This window comes from Brassica napus, chromosome C5, assembly GCF_020379485.1.
Source record: "Brassica napus cultivar Da-Ae chromosome C5, Da-Ae, whole genome shotgun sequence".
Taxonomy (NCBI): Eukaryota; Viridiplantae; Streptophyta; class Magnoliopsida; order Brassicales; family Brassicaceae; genus Brassica; species Brassica napus.
The window spans coordinates 52,327,998-52,343,813 of NC_063448.1; the positions used below are offsets into that span (position 1 = coordinate 52,327,998).

At 39.7% G+C, this 15,816-nt stretch overlaps 5 protein-coding genes and 1 non-coding gene across 6 annotated transcripts; 4 read left to right on the forward strand and 2 right to left on the reverse strand.

Annotated features, from left to right (window-relative positions):
- The first annotated feature begins 505 nt into the window (after positions 1 to 505).
- Positions 506 to 1,678, forward strand: LOC111211130 (putative F-box only protein 15). The gene has a single exon (XM_022712029.1). The coding sequence runs from the start codon at positions 506 to 508 to the stop codon at positions 1,676 to 1,678; it is 1,173 nt and encodes a 390-aa protein (XP_022567750.1).
- Positions 1,679 to 2,035: 357 nt separating this feature from the next.
- Positions 2,036 to 5,554, forward strand: LOC111211129 (putative FBD-associated F-box protein At1g05080). Its single transcript, XM_048759292.1, has one exon. The coding sequence runs from the start codon at positions 2,370 to 2,372 to the stop codon at positions 3,348 to 3,350; it is 981 nt and encodes a 326-aa protein (XP_048615249.1). The 5' UTR covers positions 2,036 to 2,369; the 3' UTR covers positions 3,351 to 5,554.
- A 1,464-nt stretch (positions 5,555 to 7,018) lies between these two features.
- On the reverse strand, positions 7,019 to 10,330 carry BNAC05G42690D (protein SEEDLING PLASTID DEVELOPMENT 1). The gene is made up of 9 exons (XM_013817337.3): positions 9,538 to 10,330; positions 9,156 to 9,370; positions 8,936 to 9,086; positions 8,661 to 8,852; positions 8,403 to 8,565; positions 8,091 to 8,335; positions 7,840 to 8,016; positions 7,570 to 7,734; positions 7,019 to 7,455 (listed from the first exon to the last, which is right to left on the reverse strand). The coding sequence occupies exons 1-9, from the start codon at positions 10,018 to 10,020 to the stop codon at positions 7,195 to 7,197; spliced, it is 2,052 nt and encodes a 683-aa protein (XP_013672791.1). The 5' UTR covers positions 10,021 to 10,330; the 3' UTR covers positions 7,019 to 7,194.
- A 526-nt stretch (positions 10,331 to 10,856) lies between these two features.
- Positions 10,857 to 10,946, forward strand: TRNAN-GUU. Its single transcript is given in 2 exon segments — positions 10,857 to 10,893; positions 10,911 to 10,946. It is a non-coding gene; the product is annotated as a tRNA-Tyr (tRNA).
- Positions 10,947 to 11,168: 222 nt separating this feature from the next.
- Positions 11,169 to 14,012, forward strand: LOC111211132 (serine carboxypeptidase-like 49). Its single transcript, XM_022712034.2, has 9 exons — positions 11,169 to 11,562; positions 11,891 to 12,059; positions 12,131 to 12,250; positions 12,338 to 12,481; positions 12,567 to 12,717; positions 12,816 to 12,904; positions 13,101 to 13,359; positions 13,454 to 13,587; positions 13,691 to 14,012. Exons 1-9 carry the CDS (start codon positions 11,222 to 11,224, stop codon positions 13,835 to 13,837), a joined length of 1,554 nt encoding a protein of 517 aa, XP_022567755.1. The 5' UTR covers positions 11,169 to 11,221; the 3' UTR covers positions 13,838 to 14,012.
- A 332-nt stretch (positions 14,013 to 14,344) lies between these two features.
- Positions 14,345 to 15,372, reverse strand: LOC111211133 (U11/U12 small nuclear ribonucleoprotein 31 kDa protein-like). The gene has a single exon (XM_022712035.2). The coding sequence runs from the start codon at positions 15,317 to 15,319 to the stop codon at positions 14,516 to 14,518; it is 804 nt and encodes a 267-aa protein (XP_022567756.1). The 5' UTR covers positions 15,320 to 15,372; the 3' UTR covers positions 14,345 to 14,515.
- Between the last annotated feature and the right edge of the window lie 444 nt (positions 15,373 to 15,816).

Here is a 15,816-nt window from a genome sequence, read left to right on the forward strand (position 1 = left end):
ACACACTAAAACCGATGGAGACTTAATGTGACTTGCGATGACTCCGGTGACAAGGGCGTGGCTTCACGGTGACTCGTGGCTCATGGCGGTGTGGTTTGGTGAAGGTGGCGTTGATACGCGGCGGCTTTGGTATCACCTTCTCGTCTTGGTGACGTTCCACAACAACAATCACAAAAATGGTGGCTTCTCCGGTGATGGGTGATAGCTCCAACGTGATGAGACGAGGTGGCTGTGATGTCGAAGAAGATGACATCATGGAGATGAAGCAGTCACTACACGAGGTAGGTTAAAGTATAGACGAGATGCTTATTATTAATAGGATCGGATTCCTTATTAATATTTCCGCATACACGGGTTTTACTAAACCACAAAAGAAATTGACCTAATGTTGGTTTGGTCACATTAAATAATCAAACCATATTGGTTTAGAGAGACGGGGTCATTACAATTCGTTGCCGCCATATAGAAAATTAAAGAAAGTGGTCCAAGAAGATTCAGAGCGCTCATGGATTCCTCAAAGCGTTCGTCGTCATCATCATCGTTGTCATCACTGCACTCCGAGCTACTAGAAGAAATATTATGCAGGGTTCCCGCGGAAGCTATGATGCGATCAAAACCGACGTGCAAGCAATGGAACGATCTCATCAAGGCTCTCCCCACCAACAAGACATTCATCTATAAACATTTGGATCGCTCCTCCTCCGACTCCTCCTCGAAAAGATTCATAAGAACCAGTGATTCCTCCGTACGCATCATTGATCCGGTGACCAAAGAACGTTCGACATCACCAATGCCAGCGGAGTTTCAAGAATCAAATAAAGTCCATACGATACTTCAATGCGACGGACTCGTCTTGTGTATACGTCGTGATTATTCGCAAATCAGCCAACCAAGACGCCCCCACATCGCGATTTGGAATCCTCTTTTGAGGAGAGCCAAATGGATCGATCCCTCAGGAGGTTTGTTGCCTAACAGTGTGTATGGAATGGGATACAAGACTCGAGAGGAGGACGGTTACAAGATCCTACGGTTTTCGAATAGCTGGTTTAAGGTTGCTGAAGGTGATACACAGGTTGAGGTTTACGAGTTCAAGAATAGTTCATGGAGGACTCTTGATCATGTCAAGGTTGATGTGCGAGTAGATAGCAAAGGTGTGTCTGTGATGGGCAACATGTACTGGCTTACTGAGAAGAATGGCATTCTAGGTTTTGATTTCACAGCGGAAACATTCAAGGACGTATGCTCATGTCCTCCTCTCTTTTTTGGTCATCGTCGTTACTTAAGCTGTTTCCGTGAAGATAGACTGTCTTTGCTACAGCAAGCGAAAGAATCAAAGAAGATTGAGGTGTGGATTTCAAACAACTTAGCTGATGAGAGTGTCTCCTTTACTAGATATTTCAGTGTTGACAAACCCGGTCTTCCTGCGTTAAATCTCCATGAATCTATACTTCATCCCGTCTACTGCTTTGTGAAGCCTAGAAGAATGTTCGCCTTGTGTGAGGGAGATGAAGGAGAAGGTGTTACGTATACTACTTACGGCATTCTTTGTGAAATTGATGAGGGTGGGCTAAGAAACCAAACTGAGACTGAGACTGAGACAGAACGAATCTATGGGCGTCTCAGGTACCCCATCTTTTGTGGCCATGTTTATGTTCCAAGTTTTGTCCCTCTTCCATGAAAAAGAAGTTGCATAGTCTCTGATTTTGGAAAAAAAAAAGTTGTTATGTAGTAATTTCATAAATAGTTTCTGTTTATAAACAAATGTTTTCATACACATATTAGTGCATGCATTACCTTTGCATAGTCTCTTAACGTTTCGTTATCGATAAAGATTTGCATTTCCGCTGCTAGATGTTCTTTAGCATGTAATTTTATATGAGGTTTTCATGCTTCTCGCTGCTTAACAAATACAAAGACAGAAAATAGCAAACAACCAAAATGAAGCACTGTATTAGTATGAGTGAGACCAAAGAAAGACATTAAACCGGTTTGAAGTATCGTCTCGTACTTACACGTGGTTTAAAGAATCTCACTATTTTGGTATGGTTAACCCTAAACCGGTACGATTGCTTAAGCCAATCAAATAGATAAATGGATTTCTTTTTGGTTCGGTTAAATCTTAAACTGATTCACTTGTTTTATTCGTTTATATCAAAGAATAGTATCGCACCATGCGGATTTTCTCGTGGATCAATAAACAAATCTATCAATAGAGAATGCAATGCATAGCCCCAATTATTCTCCATCTTTTTTTTGGGTGGGGGGGAGATATAAAGTTGTATTTGTAGTTTAGATAATGATGAGTTTATGCAAATAAACAAAACGTTAAAAAAAATCATATGAATGAGATATTATAAACTTCCACTTTTATGAAGACTAGGGTTTTCTTCTTCGTGCAGTTCATCCCCTTGTTCTCAGAGAAAATGCCTCACATAGACAGGATCAGTGCGTTGCATGACGATTTGCTGGTGAATATATTGTCTCAAGTCCCAACAAAAGATGCAGTGACCACCATGGTTTTGTCCAAAAGATGGGGTTTGGTCTGGACGATGGTGCCTAAACTTGAATACAATGATACAAGCAAAGAAGGGGGAAAGAGCCTTTGGCGCTTAGTTGACAAGTCTTTGCAACTCCACAAAGCACCTGTACTACAAAGCTTGCGTATCCAAGCTGAACGCCAGTTTACGGACGATGCAGATGTTGGAAAGTGCGTCTCATACGCTGTTGACCACAACGTTCGAGAGCTAGCTCTTATTATACCATCTCTTATTTTACCAACTCAACCAAAGATCCTGCTGCTACCATCGAACTTTTACACCTCCAAAACGCTAGTGAATCTGACTCTATCATTTAGTGCTCTCGTCATTGATGTTCCTTCCCTAGCTTGCTTTCCTTTGCTTCAGACGCTCGCCCTTCTCAAAGTTGTCTTTAAAGATGAAAGCTCTCATGTTAGGCTTCTAGCGAATTGCCCTGCGCTCAGTTATTTGCGTGTGAACCGATACTTTGGCGACAATGTGAAAACTTTCATTGTGAAAGTTCCTTCTTTAAAGAGTTTTACATACACGCAAAATGACAGAAGAGCTTCTAGGTCCTTGGTTTTAGACTCCCCTGGATTACGACACCTTATTATATTTGATTACGGAGACCTTGGCTCGATCCAGAACATGCCTCACCTTGAGACGGCTTATGTTGGTCACTTGGTTCCGCAGCCAAATGACAAGTTTCTGAGATCTTTTTCCTCTGTCGGGAATCTCTATTTGAGATTGATGGACGTAACTATTTTGAGTATCCTTCTTGTTCCTATATGTGATGCTCACTTTGATGTGTTATACTTATGTTGTTCAACGTAATTCAACTGCAGGTTGCATGTTTTAGCGCCATTAATTTCCCTCGGCTCATGAAGTTTAAGCTGCATCTTCTTAAACCAAGTTCTTCAGAGTTTGTGCCAGGTTACTCAGAGTACTGTTCACTGGAACCACTTATTTTTTTCCTGCATAACTCACCTATACTAAAAGTTCTTACGATCAGCTACGTAAGTAGGCCCTCCCTGTCCATCAAGCAATTAGTTTATAGTAAAATTAGTTTATTGTTCTTCCTTGTTGATTTTCAGGATGTGGGTCCTGACTTCGAGGACCTCCCACTTTCGTGGAACCAACAAAGTTCTGTACCGGGATGCTTGTTGTCCCATCTCGAAATCTTTGTGTGGGATAAGTTTGGGGGAAGAAGAAGACAAGAGAGAGAATGTGTGGCGTACATCTTTGCAAACTCAAAGTGTTTAAAGACGGCGACAGTCCTTCCAAGATGTTCCTACCGTCTCGAGGAGATAGTGGAGGACATAAAATCTATGTATAGGGTTTCAGAATCATCTCAGCTGATAACCCATTCGGATTCTACAATCCTGGAAGGGTAACAAATTAAAAAATAATATTCTTCTTTTCTGGACCTTTTGGTATGAACACACTTTGCTGATGTGAATAACTTTAATTCTCTGACATGCCAAAATACTAGCTGCATATTTTTGGTCATGGTCTTTTTCCATACTTTCATTTTATATATGACTATTAGCGAGCAAATATTGTTTGATATTAAGAAGAAATGACTTGTTTGCTTCTTTACCTTACACATGAATCCTTGATTTTGTTGTGTAGGGAGATTAATCTTTGGTTCTGAAATGAGCTCTTTCTTCAACTCTATCATCGCCTAACTCGAGAGAATAAAGTATAGGACTTCTCTAACGGCCGCCATAACTCGAAAGAATATATTTATACTATTATCCATAATAATAGGATTCTGCCTTACTTTTTTTGATTTTTTTTTTTTAAATCGACAACTATAAATTATACCAACTAGATGTCATCACTTTTCAAGACCAATTATATCCCAGCAATTGAAAATTCGACAAGCTTTTATTCATCCAATCATATGTCCCAATTTTTTTACACCCAATCACATTCAACCAATGTTTTTTTTGTGAAAGTGTTTAATGTTTATAAACATGATTACTTAACGATACCTTATATTATAATTATTTAGATGTCATTCAAGTAGAAAAAACCTATACATACCCTAAACCACGAAAATCAATACCCTTAACCACAAAAATCTAACTTTAAACTAATAAAACCCCAACATACATACAAATAATACAAATCTTAATATAACGATGACATATGAATTTTAACTCACTGTTATATATATGTGATATTATGTTCATACATAAAATAGCAGCTTAAATGCTATGAATTTACAATATATATATTTTGTTGGAAGTTTCAAATTCATTCCTTTGTTATTCCAACTTCCAAGTATATTTATTGTTAAACCAACCCTTTTTTTTTTGCATTCATAATCTACTTGATATTTTTAAGTACGGATTGTTTCTTTCAAGTATCAGATTTTTTTGGATTTTGAGATTAGACCTTTTTGAATATTACAAATTTATGTTGGCTTATGTGCGACCTGTGGCCCACGCCTCCTATTTGTTCAGGGCGGGCGGCGTGAACTCTGATTCAATCCGGGTATTCAATCCCGCCGTTGAGATGCTCAGTTGACTCCTTAAACTTGATAGGAAGATGGCTTATTCAAAAATTTGTGCATAAGGCCAGAGTAAGGAACTTTGGATGAACTAATGCGAATAGGTGGGTTTTGAATTGGGTCTTCCCGGATTTAGATGGTTTGGTTCTGATGTATAAGGACCTAGAATATCCAAATAACCAATGTACAGTGTCTGAAACGAGTTCGGAATATTCGTCCAATAATAATTATATTATCCGATTAAATCCAGTAATTAGTTATATGTCAGCGTATCTAAAATATATGATATTAATCAGAAAAGTAAATATCAATTTATGAAAATGTAAGAACTAATACCTGCATGGACGAGCAAATCTTTTTGTTAGTGAACGAACTCTTTGGAAGTACATTAATATATTATTTTACTATGAGTAAACAAATGAATATTTTTGAAATTACATAAGACATGATTAGTCAAAAAAACTATAAGAAATTAGAATAGTTTATGATATAAAATTAATTTTGGCCAATCAATTAGAATTAAAGATGTCTTCTTGTTAATCAAATTTCGTGAACAAAAAAAAACTTTGTTAGTTCGGTTGAATCTTACTTAACCGAGCGCCAGGAAAAAACAGATTAAAGAATCACAAAGCAAGAAAGAAAGCTTTTTGCGCTGCTCATCATCGTCAATGGCGTCGAAGGGTTCGTTGATGGCGTCAAGGTTGTTATCGCTACCAGAGGAACTACAACAAGAAATAATCTGCAAAACTCCTATGGAAACTCTGATACAATCAAAACCACTATGCAATCAATGTCTTCGAGATTGGATACAAATCTCACGATGATAGTTACATGATTTTGAAGGTTTCCGATAGCCGGTTTAAGTTTCTTGATGGTGAAACACTGGTTGAGATCTATGAGTTCAAAAAAGATTCATGGATGACTTAATTTAAACAAAACACAAAAACCAGACTCAAAAATATAAATAATAAACATTTTACCCAATATTTTTTGGGTTTCACTCAGTAAACTTACTAACTAAATCACCTTGATCCATTTGAACAAATGTTGTACACCATAACTAATGTATTCTCCAATTTTCACTTTAAATAAAAAAATATCTCAACTTTCCATACAACTAAAAGATAGGTCTAAGGGAAAAATCAATAGAAGTTTATTCATATTTACTGTAGGCTAAATGTATTTCATCCATCGCATGGATCAATGTATCGTCTTCCATTGATTTGTTTTGCATGGATTCAAACATTCCAATAATGTCACAAAAATTTGTTATCATGCCAATAGAGATGAAACACATAATAATAGTAAATTTGTATTTTTATAGTTTCTCCATATAACTTTTTTGATACTTATAATTATTTATATATCGTTTCTAAAAGAATAAACCACTATGATCCGGTAATAAAAACATTGAAGGTAACATAACTTTGTCAGAAGCTTGATTGCTTTGGAGGTAGCAAATGTTTAAGGTTTTAGTATCTAGTACTAACTTTATGTTTCTGCTGCTATACTTGTGCTTCAAAATCATTAGTTTTGTAATGATTTTTTTGGTTTCACCTTATATATAGTTGGTGTAATTCAAAAACTGTGCAGGTGGATATAATTTCTGAGAGTACTGGTCTCGATTTATGTCGGGTCACATAATTTTTTTTCAGCTGCATAGCTGTGTTTTCTTTTAATAAAAACAAATAAATATAATCTGGAACGAGCTATATAGATAATTCTCTATTATGTTTTTGTATTGCACAAGTCCTCACATTTGATTTGCATAAACATAGCCTTTGCAAGAAGAATGAAAAGAATATGCTTAGTGATTTTATATTTTATCATTTCTTTCAAGTTGTGGTTTTATTTGAAACTTAAAATGATATATGTGATTTAATAGTATAGATATTTATTGAAGAACTAATGTAGTAACAATATGAATTGCCGTTTTTAAATTGAAAATAAGTTTCCATTATTATATATTTGAATATCTTCAAACTAATGAAAAGAATATTCTGCTTGATTTTGAAAACAAACAAAAAGCTATTCTGTAGTAATTCACGAATCAATTCGGTTTATAAATACAAGAGTACAAACATACATTGCAAACAGTGAATGTACAATGTTCAAGCATGTCTCCAATGTATATATGATACATGTACTGAGTCAGAGATGTCAATCCTTGAGGAAAGGAAGACGAGTCACTGTATTTCCCATGCTATCATCTCCTGCTTTCTTTGGAGACAACATTTTTTTGGTGGATCTTCGAGGAAGTATCTGAAGACGAGGGTTAAGGTGAGTGCCGAGATTCTCCACCGCGAGTTGATAACTCTCTACCAGCTCTAGCTGTCGGACTATTATGTCTGACCGTCTAGGAAGAAGCTCCACCGGTTCACCTCCTGGGATGACAATGTATTCTATTGCTAGACGGACCTCCTGCATTTCAGAAACAGAGATATTATCAAAAAGTATTCTCATAAGTGTTGGAACCCTATTGAGCCTTTTGTAACATGAGACTGTATGAATCATAGTAAGAGATGGTAGTTTTACCTCGAGGGCATCAAGTTCTTCTAAACTGGGGTTGCTCTCTGGAGTATCATCGTTGATCTCTATATCATCAACAGAAGACTTCTTTACGGTTATGGGGGCTGAGCCAAACGATTCTCTCCCAAGGATCATTCGGACTGCCTTGACCATCTGAGCCATTGTAGTTGACTGCAATGTATAAACAGGAAGAAAGAAATGAATCAAACTAATGAAACAGAGTAACGCTGATTCGCTAAATCATCATTATCATCAGTCACATAAGAAGAAGGATACCTTGATGACAAATATTGGCAGCTTGTGTAATTTGGCAACACGGCGGATCGAGGGATTCTGTTTCAATTCGGAACTTGAGGCTAGAATGACATCTGCTTCTCCAACGTCATCTGTCACTTCTATGTCGTCTTCTAGTCCCATCACTTCGGCTACTTGAAGGAGATCGGCTTCAGCGACCTACATGACAGTAAGATAGTTGGTATCTTTGGCTCTTTAAGATCAAGATTATTTTCCAAGGAGGGGTTCCTTACATTGTAAGTATAAACATGAACAGGTGAACTTCTTTGGCTCACGGATATGTTTCTGCTAGCCTTCTTATACCGAGTGGGAAGAAAATCTTCCTCTTCGTCGTCAGAGAGCACTTCACTTGCAAAATCTATGTTGAGCAACGGTGCAGGCTCCACTTCAAGGCTCTCCAGAGGAATGGGAGTCACTAGCTTATGAGGAGAATCGTCTTCGCCACGGATTTGACGGATCTCACATGGAGCGGACTTCCCTATAATAACAAAAAAAGTTTGTTCAGTTTCGCTATGAAGGAGGAAACTGTTTTAAAGTTAACTCACCAGCTAGTATAGCATCAACAGTGACATCTAGCCTTTGATGAACACGGCACTCGGTTCTCGAAATCATCTCTACAGCACAAGTAAACGTTGGTGGTCCTTTTCTTTCGAGAATTGTCTTCTGCACTTTTCGTTTCCTTGCTTCTTCATCACCAAGAGTCACACTCTGTTTAAAAAAAATACTCAAGTCAATGTCGACTCTTATAACAAGAAAGCAAAAAAAAAAGAAAGAAGCAAAGTTGTAGGGTCTAAGGTCACAACCTCAATACCACCAATAAGGATCTGCAAAGAAGGATTCTTGATAATGTTGTCAATAGTCATCCCATGAGCAGTTGCAACAAGCTGGACTCCTCGCTGAGCAATAGTGCTAGCAGCTAATGCCTCAAGCTCTGTTCCTATCTCATCTATGATGATGGTCTCAGGCATGTGATTCTCAACCGCCTCAATCATAACCTGTTGTGAGAGATTAAGATTCTTTTCATTCCATCTCACAACATATACTTTTATCACAAACGTCAATAGTTAATAGAACGTACATCGTGCTGCAAATTCACATTAGGAACTTGCATCCGCCTAGCACGGCCTATTCCAGAATGAGGAACGTCACCGTCACCACCAATCTCATTGGATGTGTCGACAATCACCACACGTTTCCTGTGCTCATCAGCTAACATCCGTGCGATCTCTCTGTAACATAACAATCGCATTAGGTGAACATCATTCATTACATTAAAGTTCATTAATAAACAAACGTACCTGATTAAAGTTGTTTTGCCAACTCCAGGAGAACCAATGACCAAGATTGATCCTCCTCCCTCTATCAAGTCTCTTATAATCTCTGCACTTCCAGACACAGCTCGACCCACTCTACATGTTAGACCAATGATTTGCAGTTTCCGGTTACGTATAGCGCTTATACGATGCAACGATCTGTTAATCCCCGAACGGTTATCATCCGAGAAATCACCAACCTAAAATTCAAAACATATATCTTCTCATCAGCTCAAATTTTATTACAAAGAAAAAACGTTTCAAGCAGTATGAGCTGTCACTGTAATATCATAAGCAAAAGTAGTTAAAAAGCTAAAATATTTGATAAGTGAGTTTGCGTGTGATAAGAGATCAAAGACACACACACCTTTGATACGGCAAGCTTCAGATCTTGCTGTGTGACAGGCATCTCTGAGATCACCCAATCGCCGGAAGGGAATCGAGCGAGTGGCTTTCTCCCTAAATCCATCACCACCTCTATCAATTCCCCGATCGCCTCGTGCTTGACGAGCTCTTTCCTCGTCGCCGGAGGAAAGATCTCGAGGAAAGCGTCAAGCTCCACCGAAGGAGGAGGCGACGGCGGCGTCTTCCGAGATGAGGAGCTTTCTGAGTCAGCTGAAGGTAGCTGAACGTTGAAATTGAATCCATCAGACGGCCTCCGCACTGGAGACGCCGGAGATGGAGATGGAGACTTCGACGATGCGATCCTCTGACGCGCGCCACGTGTTCGACGGAATGAGGAGGAGGAGTCGGATGAGAGAGCGGTTGCTGTGGCTGAGATCAACCGTCGCGATGCTTGCCATGAGCTGTTGATGTCGATCAGAACTAGCCGTGAATTCAACGCCCTCATCACAATCTGTTTTTAATTTTTTTTTTTACTTTTGATTAAAATAATGAAACTAAGAAGTAAAAGATTCGCTTTTGGTTTTGAGATTCGCGACTGGTGTTTGGTGTATGTGTTTCTGAAAGCAGGGAACGGAGCTTACTAAAAGGAGAAAAAGCTAAACGAGAACGACGACGTTTGCGGTTAACTGTTTAGTTTTCTCTTCTCGTTTTTTCAAATAATACGATGCGTGAAGACTGAGAATAGTGGAAGATTCCAAAGGATCAAAGCATCTCTTCATGGAAGCTGCATCTGTAATTGAGCAAGACAAGGCAGGGGTCCATCGTGGAGGGAAAGATAACATTGCCGTTTAGTCAAGTGGTCGAGGTGATGCCACGTGGAGAGTAAGACAATCTTGTTGACACGTGTCTGGTAGTGGAGCTGCCGTTTGATTGCTAATCTTTGGGGACTCTTTGACGGATGTAAACCAAACTAAACCAAAGTGGCGGATTTGGTGTTTCGCACGGTAGATGAAAAACTCGTCTACTTTTTGGTTCCGCAAGTTAAAGATTTGACCCGACTTTGAAGCCTAAATTAAAACGACCATAAGCTGAACTCAGTTATCGTTCTACTAAATTCTAATCTTCGTTTTCTAATTTCTGTTTGTTAATCCAATGGGCTCAAGGTGCTTTTAGTGGTTTTATGGGGTTGAAGGTCTTCTGGTTATGTCCATTTGTTTAAGAATGTTTTGTTCAAAGTATAAATCGTATAAAACTTAAGATCGTAGTTAGCCCATTAGTGACATTTAGCCCACTTAAATATTTTATATTATATATTGAACAATAGTTGCCAAAGTTATCAAACCGACCTTAGCTCAGTTGGTAGAGCGGAAGACTGTAGTGGGTTATCCCAAAGAAATCTTTAGGTCGCTGGTTCGATTCCGGCAGGTCGGATTCTATCTTTTTCTTTTTCCTTTTTGTTTCTGTGGGACCCACATCCATCTGCTGCTTCTCATTCAATTCGCGTGCACAAACCGTTGATTAACCCAGACGTTATCTTCGCGTAACAGATCACTAACTAGTTTCTCGAAATTCCCAAATTAGCCCCAACTTTCCCGGGCACGCTTCAATTTTTCATACTTTCTTCCCACCTGTACAGCACCTTTCTCCTCACTCATATAGAGAATCTCGAAAACACGAGAAAGCACAGTCCAGAAAAAAAAACGAAAATGGAGAAACTGACTTTCCTCTCGCTGCTCTTGCACTTCGCCGTCTTCATCGCTTGTTCATCTCAGTCATCTTCAATCCTATTGAACGATCGCAGCTTCGAGATACCGAACTTACCTTCATCGCGAGCCGAGAAGCTGATCCGGGAGCTGAACCTCTTTCCGAATCTGGAAGTGAACGTGATCGATGTCGGTGGTTCGACTCTCGCTTCCGAGGAGTTACCTCCGATTGTCGAACGGAGATTCATATTCCCGAATATCCTTCCCGATGGCGGCGCCCCTTCCCTCGAGGATCTAGGTCATCATGCTGGTTACTACAAGCTCCCCAAATCTCAAGGCGCAAGGTTTATATATCTAAATCCTAAGTTACTTGTTGTTCATGTGTATCTTGAATTGAATCTTACTCGCACCGGCTCGTGTAGTACGATCTCTACATTAGTATCTGATCTTCATTCAGAATTTTAAAGCTAGCTCTTGACTAGGTAGCTGATAATATCTCAACTGAATGTGTATTTTTATCTCTAATCCTAAGTTACTTGTTGTTCATGTGTATCTTGAAGCTTACTCACACTGGCTCGTGTACATTAGTATCTGATTTGTTATGCTTCATTCAGAATTTGCGCCTAGATCTCGATTTAATGTTTGTTTCCCTATTTGATTTGGTGTGTTTAGGATGTTTTACCTCTTCTTCGAGTCGCGTAGCAAGAAGGATGCTCCTCTTGTGATTTGGTTGACGGGAGGGCCTGGATGCAGCAGTGAATTGGCTATGTTCTATGAGAACGGTCCTTTCAAGCTCGATAAGAACATGTCTCTTGCTTGGAATGAGTATGGTTGGGACCAGGTATTGCCTTATATCTATGGTCCTTTGTGAATATATCTGATTACTGGTCCTAAACTATCATTATCTTGCAGGCTTCCAATCTCCTGTATGTAGACCAGCCTGTTGGAACTGGTTTCAGCTACACCAGTGACAAAACTGATATCCGTCATGACCAAACCGGAGTTAGCGATGATCTCTATGATTTTCTGCAGGTCTTGCATCCAAGCTTTGAATTGGATAACCTCTTTTTGATTGTTCTGGTTTATATAGTGATGTGTTTCCTCATGTTATTACCTCAGGCTTTCTTTGCGGAGCACCCTAAGCTGGCGAATAAGGACTTTTACATAACTGGAGAGTCATATGCCGGACATTACATTCCGGCTTTTGCTTCCAGAGTCCATAGAGGAAACAAGGCTAATGAGGGGATTCATGTTAACCTTAAGGCATGTGACTGTTTCCCTTTTCTTTAATCTCTCTCTGAAGGTGTTAATGGAAGGTTGGTAGTCACTAACAAGTATAATCTTGCAGGGATTCGCTATTGGAAATGGGCTTACAGATCCTGCGTACCAATACCCAGCCTATCCTGACTATGCGTTTGAAATGGGTTTAATTACTAAAGCAGAGCATGATCGTTTAACTAAGATTGTCCCATTGTGTGAACTATCAATTAAGATTTGTGGTACTTCCTCTGGTCTTCATTATCAAGTTATGTCTTTTAGTGTCTCCATGTGTTTTGATGGATCCTGAATCCATTTTTTTTTGTTTGTGGGTTTTCAGGAACTGATGGAACAACTTCCTGTTTGGCGTCATATCTTGTTTGCAACACCTTGTTCAGCGGTGTAATAAATCATGCTCATGGAGTTAACGTAAAGCCCTACATAACTGTTTGATTTTCATTATTTGATTTGCATATAATATTGCTTCGGACAACATCATGTGAATAAATGAAACCTTGAAGAAACCATTTCTATCCACCAGAGAAGCCATCACTTGTATAACGGCAATTCTGTTTTAATTTTTCTGCATTTAGAGTAGTGATAACTTGACGCACTTCTTGTGTAGTATTACGACGTCAGGAAGAAGTGCGAGGGAAGTTTGTGCTACGACTTCTCAGACATGGAGAAATTCTTGAATCTGAACTCGGTGAGAAAGTCGCTTGGTGTTGGGGAGATAGAGTTTGTGTCTTGTAGTACTAGTGTCTACCAGGCAATGCTACAAGACTTGATGAGGAATCTCGAGGTCGGAATTCCCGCGCTCTTGGAAGATGGAATCAACCTTCTTGTGTACGCGGGAGAATATGATCTCATCTGCAACTGGCTCGGTGAGTTCCAGAAACATAACACAATCAAATCCATAAGCTAAATATGATTTCCATTTTGTGATACTACTGGACATGATATTTTGAACTGGAGCAGGTAACTCGAGGTGGGTGCATGCAATGGAGTGGTCAGGGAAAGAGAACTTTAAGGCGGCTAAGGAAGTTCCCTTTGTGGTTGATGGTAAAGAAGCAGGCAAGGTTAAGAGTTATGAACAACTCAGTTTCCTCAAGGTCAGGCTCTTCTTACATAAAACCAGTCTTTCTTTGTTTATGCTGATTGTATGTGATTATAAAAGACAAAGAGTTTAATGATGATTTAAACAAATGTAAACAGGTGCACGATGCTGGACATATGGTTCCAATGGACCAGCCAAAATCTGCGTTGAAAATGTTGGAGGGATGGATGAAGAAGTCGCTTGGTGGAGGAGATGCTATGGCTACTACAACTACAGAAGGAGATGATATGGTTTCTCAGATGTAATAACAGCAAACAAAGAAACAGTGTGGACTGTGTGTTGTGTAAACGCTTGACGTTTCCTTCTGTAATCTGATCTCTAAAGAAAACTATATACATATGTAGGGGTTGTACAGTGTTAAACTCAAAACCCTTGTGAACCAAGAAAACATATTCTAAAAGAAAAAAAAAAGATTAACCATATCATCTCCTTCAAATCAAATCAAATCAAATCAAACCAAATCAAATCAAACAGAATTCAACTAGAACCTGGTTCGATGCGGTTAAACCAAGTACAATAGAACACTCTGACTTCTTTGGGCTCACTACGTCTTCTTTGTTAGGGGCAAACAACACACCTCACCATACAAACACAAAGCTCAAGCAAAAATATGTCACACCAGTCACTAGTTTCAGCTATTGTCTTCAATATTGACAACAGGACAGCTTTGGAGTTCCTCAAGTTTCAATACACAAGAATGTATCGTTTGCAGAAGAATTTAAAGTTAGGATCAAGAACTGAAATCTAGTCACTTGGATGAACATCTAGAGTCATCAAATATCTAAAATGGCATCATACAATGGATTACAACAAATAGCTGATATGCATTGATGAACAAAGATGTAATCTTCAAATCAACAACTGAAAAGGAGTTGAATGATACAAACTCATCAAACATGTATAACCTTGTTCCTGAGTATTCATCAATCTTCATCATCACTCTCATCACTAAAGTAACTAACTTTCTTCCCTGCAGCTTCCTTCCTCTTCCTCCTCCTCTCTTCCTCTTCCTCCGCTTCCCTCATTCTCAGCCTCTCCCCAGCTTCATTATCCACCACAGAAGCCCAATTATCCTCACCAACCCCCTCCTCCGTCACATCCGTCCCCGACCAATCCCTCGACTCCTCACCCTCTCCTTCCTCCTCCCTCCTCCGTCCCCTTTTCTTCGGCGGCGGCGGTCTCTCCCTCGGACCCAACTGATTCCTCGGACACTCGTACGAAAGATGCCCTTCGTCTCCACACTCGTAACACCTCGACTTATCCTTGTACACTCTCTTCTTTATAAACTCCGACGCCCTCCCGTTATCCGCCGCGATCGAAACCGTCAGCTTCCTTCCGTTGAGGATCTTCCCTTCCATGGATTTCGCCGCTTTACCCGCGTCGTCGCGCGAGACGTAGAGCACGAAGGCGACGCCGCGTGATCGGCGGGTCTGGCGATCCTTGAGGACGGTGACTCGCGCGACCTTTCCGAAGGTGGAGAAGAGCGTGTGGATGTCGGAGTTTGTGAGGGAGAAGTCGAGATTCGAGACGTAGAGAGTTGATTTGGAAGGGGCTAAGCCGCCTGATCCGCTCGGAGGAGCTGATGATTTGGAGGAGGAGGAGGAAGGTTTTGTGGGGTGAGAAGGGGGTGCTGCGACGGAGGAGTAGCGGTAGTAGAAAGTGTCGTCTTCTTCTTCATCGTCGCTGTGGTGGACCTTCTTCTTCTTATTCTTCTTCGTCTGAACCATTCTCTTCCACTTTCTTACACAACCGGTTATTGTACTTCTGTTTACGGAGGAGGAACAAAAACGAGTGTTTTAGTAAAGGCAAAGCCCAAAGATACATGCCAGAGGCAGGCCCAGTTTCTTCTATAAAGCCCATACAGCCCAATACAAATCTCGCTACCCCCAACATGACCATATCGGAGCGGTCTTTTTGTTTTCATGTGTATCATTTATTCACATCTGAGAACTTTGTCACGGATCTGTTCCAAACGAATGATTGCATGGCTGTGCGGTTTTGCTCAGTTGGCATAGTTTCATACACTCCAAACGAATGAACAATTTGAAACCATTTGGATGTTCATGTTGGGATGAAATTAAAATTATGTCAATCCTCCTAGTCACATGAACATTTAGAAGTTCCTATGTTTTACACTAGACCCAAAATGTTATAGATTATATATTTTTGCTATAAATTCATGTAATACGCATGTAAACAGTATAATATATACTCTTCTCTATCG

Excerpts from the sequence above, each read along its gene's own strand:
- BNAC05G42690D (XM_013817337.3), bottom strand. The coding sequence starts at position 10,020 with ATGAGGGCGTTGAATTCACGGCTAGTTCTGATCGACATCAACAGCTCA. Across the intron at positions 9,087-9,155 it reads GGCAAAACAACTTTAATCAG|AGAGATCGCACGGATGTTAG; the intron begins GTACGTTTGTTT and ends GTTATGTTACAG. Across the intron at positions 8,017-8,090 it reads TTCATGTTTATACTTACAAT|GTCGCTGAAGCCGATCTCCT; the intron begins GTAAGGAACCCC and ends ACTGTCATGTAG.
- LOC111211132 (XM_022712034.2), top strand. The coding sequence starts at position 11,222 with ATGGAGAAACTGACTTTCCTCTCGCTGCTCTTGCACTTCGCCGTCTTC. Across the intron at positions 12,718-12,815 it reads ACTATCAATTAAGATTTGTG|GAACTGATGGAACAACTTCC; the intron begins GTACTTCCTCTG and ends GTGGGTTTTCAG. Across the intron at positions 13,588-13,690 it reads AACAACTCAGTTTCCTCAAG|GTGCACGATGCTGGACATAT; the intron begins GTCAGGCTCTTC and ends AAATGTAAACAG.
- LOC111211133 (XM_022712035.2), bottom strand. The coding sequence starts at position 15,319 with ATGGTTCAGACGAAGAAGAATAAGAAGAAGAAGGTCCACCACAGCGAC.
- LOC111211129 (XM_048759292.1), top strand. The coding sequence starts at position 2,370 with ATGAAGACTAGGGTTTTCTTCTTCGTGCAGTTCATCCCCTTGTTCTCA.
- LOC111211130 (XM_022712029.1), top strand. The coding sequence starts at position 506 with ATGGATTCCTCAAAGCGTTCGTCGTCATCATCATCGTTGTCATCACTG.